Source organism: Lucilia sericata, unplaced genomic scaffold (genome assembly GCF_015586225.1).
Source record: "Lucilia sericata isolate MDLA Ls3-8-SP2 unplaced genomic scaffold, ASM1558622v1 Contig000859F_arrow, whole genome shotgun sequence".
Lineage (NCBI taxonomy): Eukaryota > Metazoa > Arthropoda > Insecta > Diptera > Calliphoridae > Lucilia > Lucilia sericata.
In genome coordinates this window covers 99,622-110,459 of record NW_023994850.1, presented here as the reverse complement: position 1 = coordinate 110,459, position 10,838 = coordinate 99,622, and the positions used below count along the sequence as shown (strand labels likewise).

At 33.3% G+C, this 10,838-nt stretch overlaps 2 protein-coding genes across 3 annotated transcripts in view; one reads left to right on the top strand and one right to left on the bottom strand.

Annotated features, from left to right (window-relative positions):
- Positions 1-1,629: 1,629 nt before the first annotated feature.
- LOC119608625 (tRNA pseudouridine(38/39) synthase) lies at positions 1,630-4,490 on the top strand. Of its 2 annotated transcripts, XR_005231830.1 has the most exons (8): positions 1,630-2,048; positions 2,124-2,215; positions 2,281-2,615; positions 3,014-3,315; positions 3,369-3,611; positions 3,679-3,827; positions 3,894-4,079; positions 4,211-4,490. XR_005231830.1 is itself a non-coding variant. In XM_037963116.1 (7 exons), the coding sequence occupies exons 1-7, from the start codon at positions 1,726-1,728 to the stop codon at positions 3,971-3,973; spliced, it is 1,524 nt and encodes a 507-aa protein (XP_037819044.1). In that variant the 5' UTR covers positions 1,630-1,725; the 3' UTR covers positions 3,974-4,490. The 2 variants fall into 2 exon arrangements, 1 of the variants encoding a protein (XP_037819044.1); XM_037963116.1 differs by having other exon boundaries at positions 3,894-4,490.
- LOC119608624 (putative uncharacterized protein DDB_G0277255) overlaps positions 4,487-10,838 on the bottom strand; it is a 79,505-nt gene continuing 73,153 nt past the window's right edge. The window contains 6 exon segments of the mRNA XM_037963115.1: positions 4,487-4,762; positions 4,832-4,949; positions 6,765-6,924; positions 6,926-6,936; positions 7,353-8,986; positions 9,171-10,827. Coding sequence (XP_037819043.1) covers positions 4,732-4,762; positions 4,832-4,949; positions 6,765-6,924; positions 6,926-6,936; positions 7,353-8,986; positions 9,171-10,827 — 3,611 coding nt within the window. The 3' untranslated portion in view covers positions 4,487-4,731.

Below are 10,838 nucleotides of genomic sequence, written 5' to 3'. Positions count from 1 at the left end.
GGACCGACATAGTTTAAATGACTCAGAAAGTTATTCTGGAATACTTTACGGTGGTTATATAATTAATATTTTTAAATAAATCGAATTTAATTCTATTATAATAAATTAATTAATTATTTTTGGCGTTTTTGAATACATACAATTGTAACTTCATATAAATGCTATGGACATTTTAGACTATTTTTCATTTAAAATATGTTTATTTTTCTGAATTTAACGTTCAAATAAAAATTCGATTTGCAGAACACAAAATTCGGTTTTAAAAGCTTCTCGGTTACAGAACAGACATGAATGAGTCAACCCCGATAGCAAGTAATATTTTTAGTACTTTTTCGTTCTCCAACTGGTACTTTTTGAGTTTTCTATGATTTTAAAATCGAAACATGAATATAATAATAAAGAGACTTTTAGTTAGGTACATTTTTCTTCTTCATTGGAACTTTTTTGAGTTTTTTTTTTTTTTAATTAAATCCAGAAACATGAAATTAAGCATGTAGGGCCCGGAGTAAATGAGAACTTATAAAATGGGATTTTTTGGTACTTTTTCGTTCTTCAAAAGGTACTTTTTGAATTCTCTATGGTATTGAACCTAGAAACATGAAATTAAGCATGTAGAGCCCGAATTAAGTAAGAACATATAAACAGGAACTTTTTGATACTTTTTCATTCTTTAACTGGCAATTTTTGAGTTTGCTATAATATTAAACCCAGACATTTTAAATTAATCATGTATTTAGATTATTCAAAATTTTATTATATAGACTAGCTACCCTCATCGTAATTGAATAAAATAAATATTAAAATAAAAAATTCCTTTTGAAGAACAAAAAGGTTCTCTCTTTATCTGGGCTCTATATACCTAATTTCATGTTTCTAGGTTTAATTTTAAAGAAAATTCAAAAAAGTACCTGCGTAGAACGAAAAAGTACCGAAAAATCCCTTTATTAATTTCATGTTTCGATTTCAATATCATAGAAAACTCAAAAAGTACCAGTTGGAGAATGAAAAAGTACCAAAAAATATCACTTGGTACCGGTGTTCCAAATACCACCCCATTAGCATATTTAAAGTTTCTAAATCTAAAAATTGTATATAAATTAGATCATTGTGTTTGAATAAATCAAATTTCCCGCTTTTATCCCTTTTGTTACTTCCACCCCATTAAGGATATAAAAATTCTATTCCAAAAAAAAAGGAGTCAAAAATATTTTTTCAATGTTCCCTGGCTTAAAAGATACATGGGGTGCAAAAAAGTACCAAAATACAGTTTTTACCCGTTTATTCCCTAAAGGGGCCGAATTTGAAAAAAGTACCAGACACCTGTCCGCTTATTTTTTAAATGAGCTACGATAAGCTTTAAACTGTTTTTGTATCTTTTATAGAGAGTTAAATTTTTAAATTTTGTTATTTTTTTCCATCCCTGCATAATTTCTTACACAACTTTTGTGCTTGCTCTATTTTGTTGTTATAAATTATATACAAAATCCCACTTTTTTATCTCTCGGATTCCGTTTTTATATAAAATCTTTGGAAATTTGTAAAATAAACATATTTGATACTTAGCCGGCTTACAGTCGATATTAAAAGCTGCCGCCGATATTTTTAGTGTCAGCCGCCGCCGCCGTTAATATTTGTCGTTGCAGTGCTCTGTGGCGTGCAAAAATTGTGGCCGGGTTGTGGGTAAACAATAAAAATTAATAATAAATTAATAAAAATATTTAGAAAATGTCTTCAAAAATTGTTATCAATAAACGTGTTAAAGGTTTACCACGTGAAGAATTAGAAAAATTATCCAAAAATGATTTAATTGATAAAATTGTGCAGCTGGAAGCCTATAATTTTCAACTCAAAAATATTTTAAATAAAAAGCTTAACACTGATGGTATTAATGAAAGTGAACAAAATGAGGAGCTTCTCAAGGAGTTAAATGAATTGCAAACTATGCAATCTAATCAAGTAAATAGATTAGCAAGTGTTAATAAAAAAGACTTGGAGGAGGAAGTCGCAGGTGATAAAAAATCCAAGAAACGCCAATTTGATTTCAGCAAGTAAGTAATGCGGAACCATTACAATAACTTTTATTTTATATTTTGAATAAATTCCACATTTCATGTTTTTCTTAGATGTGCCAAACGTCATGTTTTAATGAAATTTTTATATTTTGGTTGGGATTATCAAGGCTTCGCATGTCAGGAAGATTCTAATGCCACTATTGGTAATATTTTTAAGACTATGGAAATGTTTGTTGTATGTGTTTACTAATATCGTCTAAATTTTTAGAACACCATCTTTTCAAAGCCTTGACTCGCTGCTGTCTCATTGAATCACGTGCCACTTCCAATTATCACCGTTGTGGCCGTACCGACAAAGAGGTTAGTGCCTTTTGTCAGGTAATTTCCATTGATTTACGTAGTAAATTTCCTGCAGATAGACAATTCGATGAGGAATGTTTGCGCGATGAAATTGATTATTGTGGTTTATTAAATCGTATATTGCCAAAAAATATACAATGTATAGCCTGGATGCCTTTAAAAACGCCAGTGTATAGTGCCAGATTCGATTGTGTCGCCAGGACCTATAGATATTTCTTTCCCAAAGGTGATTTGAATATAGAGGTAAGTAAGATTGTTATAATTATAGGTATTCAGTTTTAGTTTACCTCAGTTTCTGTTCTAACTCAATTTCATTTATATTTCTGTTTTTTTTCGTATTTAATATCTGAATATTGTTGATTTTCACGTAGGTCCTATTAAATTTAAAAAATAAATCTTTTAAATATCATATTGAAACGTTATTGTAGACTAGTTTTATAAAATTCTTATATTTTATATGTAAACAAATTTCAAAACATACCATTCCCTAGTGAATGTATGTTTGCTCGCTGTTATAAAAAGGTTGTTGTCTTTGCTAACAAAGTTGCTTTTTTTAAAACAGAGTTGTTATGCAGAGCACATGTTTGCAAATTGTCTTGCAATCTCTTATTTACCGTTATTCTTTTTTTTTTTTTGCTCAGGCCATGCAAAAAGCTTGTTTATTACTGCAGAGACATGCAGATTTCCGCAATTTTTGTAAAATGGATGTTCACAATGGTGTTACCAACTATATGCGTAACTTGCAATCAGCTAGTGTTCATCTATGTCCCAATGAATCGGAAAAAGAGCAGACTGGATATAATATGTATTATTTACAAATTAAAGCTAATGCATTTTTATGGCATCAAATACGCTGCATAATGGCGGTATTGATATTAATCGGACAAGAAAAAGAAGAGCCTGAGGTAATAACAGAACTATTAGATGTGGAAAAGAATCCTTGGTAAGTATAAATAAAATATATTAAAAATTCTTTTAATTAAATTATTTCTTTAGTAAACCCCAATATACACCCGCCATTGGTTTGCCTTTGAATCTATTTAATTGCGAGTTTCGCAATAAAACTTGCCGTAAAACCAATGAAGAATTGTTGGCTGAAGAAGAGGATGTAATTGACCCCTCTCCTGATCATGAAAATTCCTCTGAAGAATCAGATATTACCAAATGGATTTATAATGAGGAAAACTTGCAAAAACTTATAGAGAATATACAAAGTGAATGGTCTCAATTTAGCATAAAGTAAGTTAGAACAAAACTTAAATTATCTAGCAAAATATTGTAATATAAAATTTCTTTTTTATTTTAGAGCCACCATGATACGTAATGTTTTATTTGAACTGGAAAATACTTTACAAAAACAGTTCCAACCTCAGGATATTAGAACGCAGGTTTTACTGTTGCAGGATTGTGTAAAACCGCGACAATATCAAAAGTTATTAAATCGTAAAAGATGTGGTATGTTGACTTTTCTTTAAAACAATACTAATAAAAACTTATTAATACTGTTTTTAATATTTACAGAAAGTTTAGAAAATCGCATAGATCATTTTGTTAAAAAACAACGTTTAATTTTACAACCCGACAACTCATCAAACAAATAATTCTTTTAATTATTTTGTTAAAAAACAAAGTTTAATTTTACAATCCGGCAATCCATCAAACAACTAATTCCTTTAACCAACAATCCCATTTAAGAACAAAAACCAGGTAAGCATTTTGTTTAGTAATTCTTTTTTGTTTAATACACATTCAACATTCTCTTTAATATGTGTTTTTGTTTAATTTACAATTAAAATAATTGCGGCCACTTATCTGTCTTAATAACTTATTTTAAACAGTTAATTAGTTTAATTTTAAATTTGAATCTTAATTACAAATTTTCTTTTTCTCAATATTTTCCATTATCTCTTTTTTTGTACGTGTTTTTAAATTGTTTCTGCCTTAAACTATAAAATAGTATAATAACAATGAGACGTTTTATAAATTACCTTTACTAGAACTTAATAATTAAAAAAAATAATTACATAATTTTAATATAATTAACTATTTAAGACAAAAAAATGTTTTATAAATAAAAATTTACTTATAGTATAGCTTTGCTTACTATACAAACTAAAAGTTAAAGTAAGGATTTTTAAGAATTCTAAAAAATTGCAATATTTCAACAATATTTAACAAACAAATACAATACGCTAAATTGAAATATAGCTAAATTTTTATTTTTTATTAGTTTTAAAACACTTACATTCAATTAAATGTTTGTTTTATATAGGTACTTAATTAAATATTCAAATATTAATAATTTTTCTCGTTATTTAAATATAAATTCTTTGAAAGAATAATTATTTTTTGTCTTCTTTTAAGCCCCCATTGATTTAGCCTTTTGTAGTCTGTTAGGAAGAGAATAATTTGTTTGTTAGAAATAATTTTGTTTAAATGTTAATTCATTTTGAACTTACCTTCTTCTTAGTAGTTTTAGAACTATAGCACCCTCTCGAACATTTTTAAATAATGCTATAGTTTCGGCATGACTCATACCTTGCACTGAATTGCCATTGATTTCTAAAATTTCATCGCCTGAAAATGGAAAAACAATTATTATACAGATTCCAGTTCTAGTTCGGTTCTAGTTCAGTTCTAGTCAGTTCTAGTTCAGTTCTAGTTCAGTTCTAGTTCAGTTCTAGTTCAGTTCTAGTTCAGTTCTAGTTCAGTTCTAGTTCAGTTCTAGTTCAGTTCTAGTTCAGTTCTAGTTCAGTTCTAGTTCAGTTCTAGTTCAGTTCTAGTTAGTTCTAGTTCAGTTCTAGTTCAGTTCTAGTTCAGTTCTAGTTCAGTTCTAGTTCAGTTCTAGTTCAGTTCTAGTTCTAGTTCAGTCTAGTTCAGTTCTAGTTCAGTTCTAGTTCAGTTCTAGTTCAGTTTCTAGTTCAGTTCTAGTTCAGTTCTAGTTCAGTTCTAGTTCAGTTCTAGTTCAGTTCTAGTTCAGTTCTAGTTCAGTTCTAGTTCAGTTCTAGTTCAGTTCTAGTTCAGTTCTAGTTCAGTTCTAGTTCAGTTCTAGTTCAGTTCTAGTTCAGTTCTAGTTCAGTTCTAGTTCAGTTCTAGTTCAGTTCTAGTTCAGTTCTAGTTCAGTTCTAGTTCAGTTCTAGTTCAGTTCTAGTTCAGTTCTAGTTCAGTTCTAGTTCAGTTCTAGTTCAGTTCTATTTCAGTTCTAGTTCAGTTCTAGTTCAGTTCTAGTTCAGTTCTAGTTCAGTTCTAGTTCAGTTCTAGTTCAGTTCTAGTTCAGTTCTAGTTCAGTTCTAGTTCAGTTCTAGTTCAGTTCTAGTTCAGTTCTAGTTCAGTTCTAGTTCAGTTCTAGTTCAGTTCTAGTTCAGTTCTAGTTCAGTTCTAGTTCATTTCTAGTTCAGTTCTAGTTCAGTTCTAGTTCAGTTCTAGTTCAGTTCTAGTTCAGTTCTAGTTCAGTTCTAGTTCATTTCTAGTTCAGTTCTAGTTCAGTTCTAGTTCAGTTCTAGTTCAGTTCTAGTTCAGTTCTAGTTCAGTTCAGTTCTAGTTCAGTTCTAGTTCAGTTCTAGTTCAGTTCTAGTTCAGTTCTAGTTCTAGTTCAGTTCTAGTTCAGTTCAGTTCTAGTTCAGTTCTAGTTCAGTTCTAGTTCAGTTCTAGTTCAGTTCTAGTTCTAGTTCAGTTCTAGTTCAGTTCTAGTTCAGTTCTAGTTCAGTTCTAGTTCAGTTCTAGTTCAGTTCTAGTTCAGTTCTAGTTCAGTTCTAGTTCAGTTCTAGTTCAGTTCTAGTTCAGTTCTAGTTCAGTTCTAGTTCAGTTCTAGTTCAGTTCTAATTCAGTTCTAATTCAGTTCTAGTTTAGTTCTAGTTCAGTTCTAGTTCAGTTCTAGTTCATTTCTAGTTCAGTTCTAGTTCAGTTCTAGTTCAGTTCTAGTTCAGTTCTAGTTCAGTTCTAGTTCAGTTCTAGTTCAGTTCTAGTTCAGTTCTAGTTTCAGGTTTCTAGTTCAGTTTCTAGTTCAGTCTAGTTCAGTTCTAGTTCAGCTTCTCAGTTCAGTTCTAGTTTCAGTTCTAGTTCAGTTCTAGTTCAGTTCTAGTTCAGTTCTAGTTCAGTTTCTAGTTCAGTTTCTAGTTCAGTTCTAGTTCAGTTCTAGTTCTAGTTCAGTTCTAGTTCAGTTCTAGGTTCAGTTCTAGTTCAGTTCTAGTTCAGTTTCTAGTTCAGTTCTAGTTCAGTTCTAGTTCAGTTCTAGTTCAGTTCTAGTTCAGTTCTAGTTCAGTTCTAGTTCAGTTCTAGTTCAGTTCTAGTTCAGTTCTAGTTTAGTTTCTAGTTCAGTTCTAGTTCTCTTCTAGATTAGTTCTGTTCTTGTTTAGTTCAGTGAAAATCCAGTTCATTTTATAAATATCTTACCAGCTTGCAAAGTGCCATCATCTGCTGCCTGTCCCGTAGGGAACACAGTCTTAACAAAAATGCCCATGTTGCCTTTAGGCGAATCACGTCCACCAACAATACTGAAACCTAAAGATTTCATGCCAGGACCCTTAAAGAAAGTCACAACTCTAGGAGTACCCGCGTCGGGAGCCTAAATTAGAAAATTGAATAATGTATTTCTTTAGGGGTTTAATTAAAAATAGATTGTTTGATTAATATTAATTGAATAATTTAAATTTATATGTTAAGAAGTTATTGTTTATAAAGCCTTTGTTAAAAATTATGAAATCGGTTTAGGTTTAGTTATATATTATTTTATAAGAAAAGTGGATTAGAGAACTAAACTAAATTTTAAAAATTCTGGTGTAATTAAGTTTTAGTAAAGATTTTGTTCATCCCTGTTTAATATATTCTTTTGTTTAACTTCCTAAAATTGAAAATTTCTTTATGAATCGCAAACAAGTTTAGGATTCAAATTCTATTCCAAACATTTTAAATGATTTGAATCGAAAATTCCCTAATTTACTCCCCAGTATGTTCTATATTTATATCTCTCCCTACACTTACCATCACTCAGTGAGGCTCTGATTACCTCAGCCATTTCTTCATCTCTAATTGTTAGTTTGGCCACGGGTAATGAGGGACGATGATGTTGCAGCATGGCTGCTGATGGTGTAGCCATAGCCGGTGTTAAATATGTCCGATTACCCACTGTTGCTGTAGTAGTTGTTGAAGCATTAGATTGATTTGTTGTAGAGGAGGAAGGAACATTTAAATGATGTTGATGATGATGATTATTGTGTTTGGTTAAATGATTTAGGGTTAAAGTAGTATTACTTATATATTTTGGTGGCATTTGTTGATGCAATTGTTTTGTTGTTGTTGTACTATTGAGATCATGTGTAACATCCGTTTGATGCTGTTGTTGAGCATTTACAGACGATTGAAAACGTTTACTAACACCACAACTAGTAACGTTGTCATCCTCTAAATCAAGGACATTATTAGCTAAAGTTATTGTAGGTGTGGCAGAGTTGGTGTTATCATTATGAAGGGAATAATTGTTGTTGGTGTTTGTTTGGTTTTGGATATTAGTATTAGCATTAGTCTTATTGTGATTATTTGTTGTATTATTGGTGTATTGTTGTTGGTTAGCATTGGCTGTTGCTGTTTGAGCTTGATTATTAGTATTATTTGGCTGCAGAAATAAACTTAAACGTGACGAACTAAGGCGAGAATGTGCAAAACGCAACGAACGATAATGCGAATTTGAGAGATTTATTGAATTGCGGGTATAGTGAGTGCGTGCTGGGAAGGGTTGTGCCGCTTGTGCTGCACCCTCCAAACTATCTTGACTTATGAGACTAGCTTTGCGAGTTTCTATACTTAAAGAAGCACTACGATTACCACACTGAGGCGGCTGTAGGGGTGTCTGTAAGGCGGCGCCCTCTGAACAGCGTTTACGATTCAACAATTGCCATTTCTCATCATCGCTTATCGTGTGCGTAGCTAGAGAAACACTAGACGAACGATTGTTATAGACCGGAGTGTATTCGTTTGTGTAAAGCATGGGGGTTAATTCCAAATTGCGCTGACCTGAAGAAGAACGGGCACGACGTCTTAAATGTTCCAAAGCAGAGGCATCCATAGAATGACGTGGTGTGGAACATCTCCTATGCTGCATTAAGGGCATGGAAGGGGGCATGGGTCCACTGGGCGGTGAAGTAACATCCACGGCTGAGTTAATGGTAGAAGTACTAGCTATAGACTCGGCATCATCGTCGCGTTCATGTTCCAAAGCCAATTGTAAACTATGCAAATCATAGCTATTGATACTGTCGGTACTTTGGGTGCGTTGTGTATAACTTAAACGTTTTCTAGCTCGAGCTAAATAATCATTCCTTGATTGAGGCGGTGGTGGTGGCGTGTCCGAAGTTAGAGATTGCATAGAACTATACATATCAGTTTGTGTTGGATTTGATTCCATTTCTGTTTTTTGCCCATAAGCTGAAGAGCCATCAATTTTGATTTTGGTATAAAAATCGGTTATAGTATGAACCTCATCGTGGGCTATAACCAAATCAATGCAATTGTCGACAAAGGAGCTTAATAAACGTTGCACCTCCTGGAACGATTGTATGCCACGCAAATGATTGCCATTAACATTGACAATTTCGTCTCCCAGGCGAAGGCGGCCATCTCTGTAAAGATTTTTTAATTAAATGGAAAATGCAATATTTTATAGGGATTTTTAAGATTTGTCCGAATTATAGATCAATTAATAGTCTGGACTATAGATCAATCTATAGTCTCGACTATATATCATTCTATAGTAAGAATTGTGTCGCTTTTATTAAAAGAAATTTGATTCAGAATTCTACTTACTTTTGAGCCATACCATACGGATCTATTTCGACAATCAAATATCTATATTGCATTTCATTATTGCTGGTTTGTACAGTCTTGGGCGATAGTACCAAACCTATATAGTCTTCTTGGCATTTTCTCTCCAACTTCACCTGTCTAAACCGACGACGTATTGTCTCGGTTTCGTAATCATAATTATAGCCACCTAACGAAACGGGACCACTCATAGTACTACAAATACTACTCGAACGCAAAGCATTACTACCGCCACCACTTGTCATCACTCCACCTCCCAAACCCTCCGATGAGGTGAGTGATATTAGGGAATTTCTTTTTAGAGTACCCGAAGCAATGGATTCTGTATCTCCTCCGGAGATACCAAGACTATTGCTTAGGCGTGTGATATTATTGCCACCATCACTATCGTAACCCGATTCATTTGAACTTAGACAACTACTTAATCTTTGGTAAAGTGGTTCCCAGTCCTTGGAAGTAATGCTGTTGTTGCGTGAAACATCACCACTGCCGCCGCCGGACTGTTGAGATGTCTGCTGCATGGGCGAGCAATTGCCAATAGCACTATCATCCGAGGAATAACGCTTCGTTAAAGAATCATTCCGATAAATCATTTTTACAGAATGATTTGGTGTAGAGCTAGCAATTGAGAGATTATCTGTCAATTGATTAAAGTCTGTTTCGACGGCAGGTAAAATAGTGGAATTGCGATGTTTTGGTAAAGGAGAATTGGGTACATGTAGATACTGTTGTTGCTCGGCCAAAGTGTGTAAACTGGAGAGGGAAGGTTGTTTCATCACCGAGCCATTATTTTCTTCTGGTAACACCGATAGCCTAGAGCGCAGAAAGGCATAAGGAAAGGCGGCTCTTCTATTATTAGCATCTCCCGAGTTTTGGGGTGAGGTGGCTGAAGAGGGTTCTGAAGCCGAATTGGTTGTTGTTGTTATAACCACTTGTCCCACCTTGGCTATATCATCACAACTACTAGACTTTATACCCGCACTGGCTATACTACCATTACTGCCATTTAGCAAACTAGCCCCACTTTTAAGTAAACCACTCATTGATTGCCTCTTTTGGCCATTAGCTAAATTTAAACCATCACTAGGATCATCACACTTCACATAGGAACAAGTAGTCAACTGACTCGTAGAACTACTACGATATAGAGAAGCTGTTGATGCTTGATTATTTGGTTGCTCGGCCGCTTTGACCAGATTATGAGATTTATGATTTAACATGCCTGTCGATCCTATGCGATGAAAGAAATTCTTTATAGCCTTTGTCTGCGGCCTCGTTTGAGACGAATGTGTTGGTGTACTAGAAGCTGAGGCAGAGTGCTGCGTTTCCCCTAATTTATTTTGTAATTTTATACTTTGATTTCTTTGTTGTTCACGATTTTTAATCGTTTCTATGGGTCCAGATTTGCATTTCTTTAATGTATTGCTTTGATAGTGTCCTTCTCGATTGTTTGAATTGTGTGTGGGAGTGTTATTGCTTTGATTGGTGTTATTGCTGTTGTTGTTGCTGTTGCTGGCATTATGATGATTGGGCGAGTGAAAGAGGCTGCGTAGATCGGTGTGAGACTTGTGAGTGTTGTGGGTGTCACTACGTTTTAAAATGTCTAGTTTACGGCTCATACGTTTACCCCAAGTAAAAACTGGAAAGAAA

What these genes read in the sequence shown, in the direction of transcription:
- LOC119608625 (XM_037963116.1), top strand. Translation starts at nt 1,726, where the DNA reads ATGTCTTCAAAAATTGTTATCAATAAACGTGTTAAAGGTTTACCACGT. An exon ending in CGCCAATTTGATTTCAGCAA is followed by an intron (nt 2,049 to 2,123) that starts GTAAGTAATGCG and finishes TGTTTTTCTTAG; the next exon opens with ATGTGCCAAACGTCATGTTT. An exon ending in AGATTCTAATGCCACTATTG is followed by an intron (nt 2,216 to 2,280) that starts GTAATATTTTTA and finishes CTAAATTTTTAG; the next exon opens with AACACCATCTTTTCAAAGCC.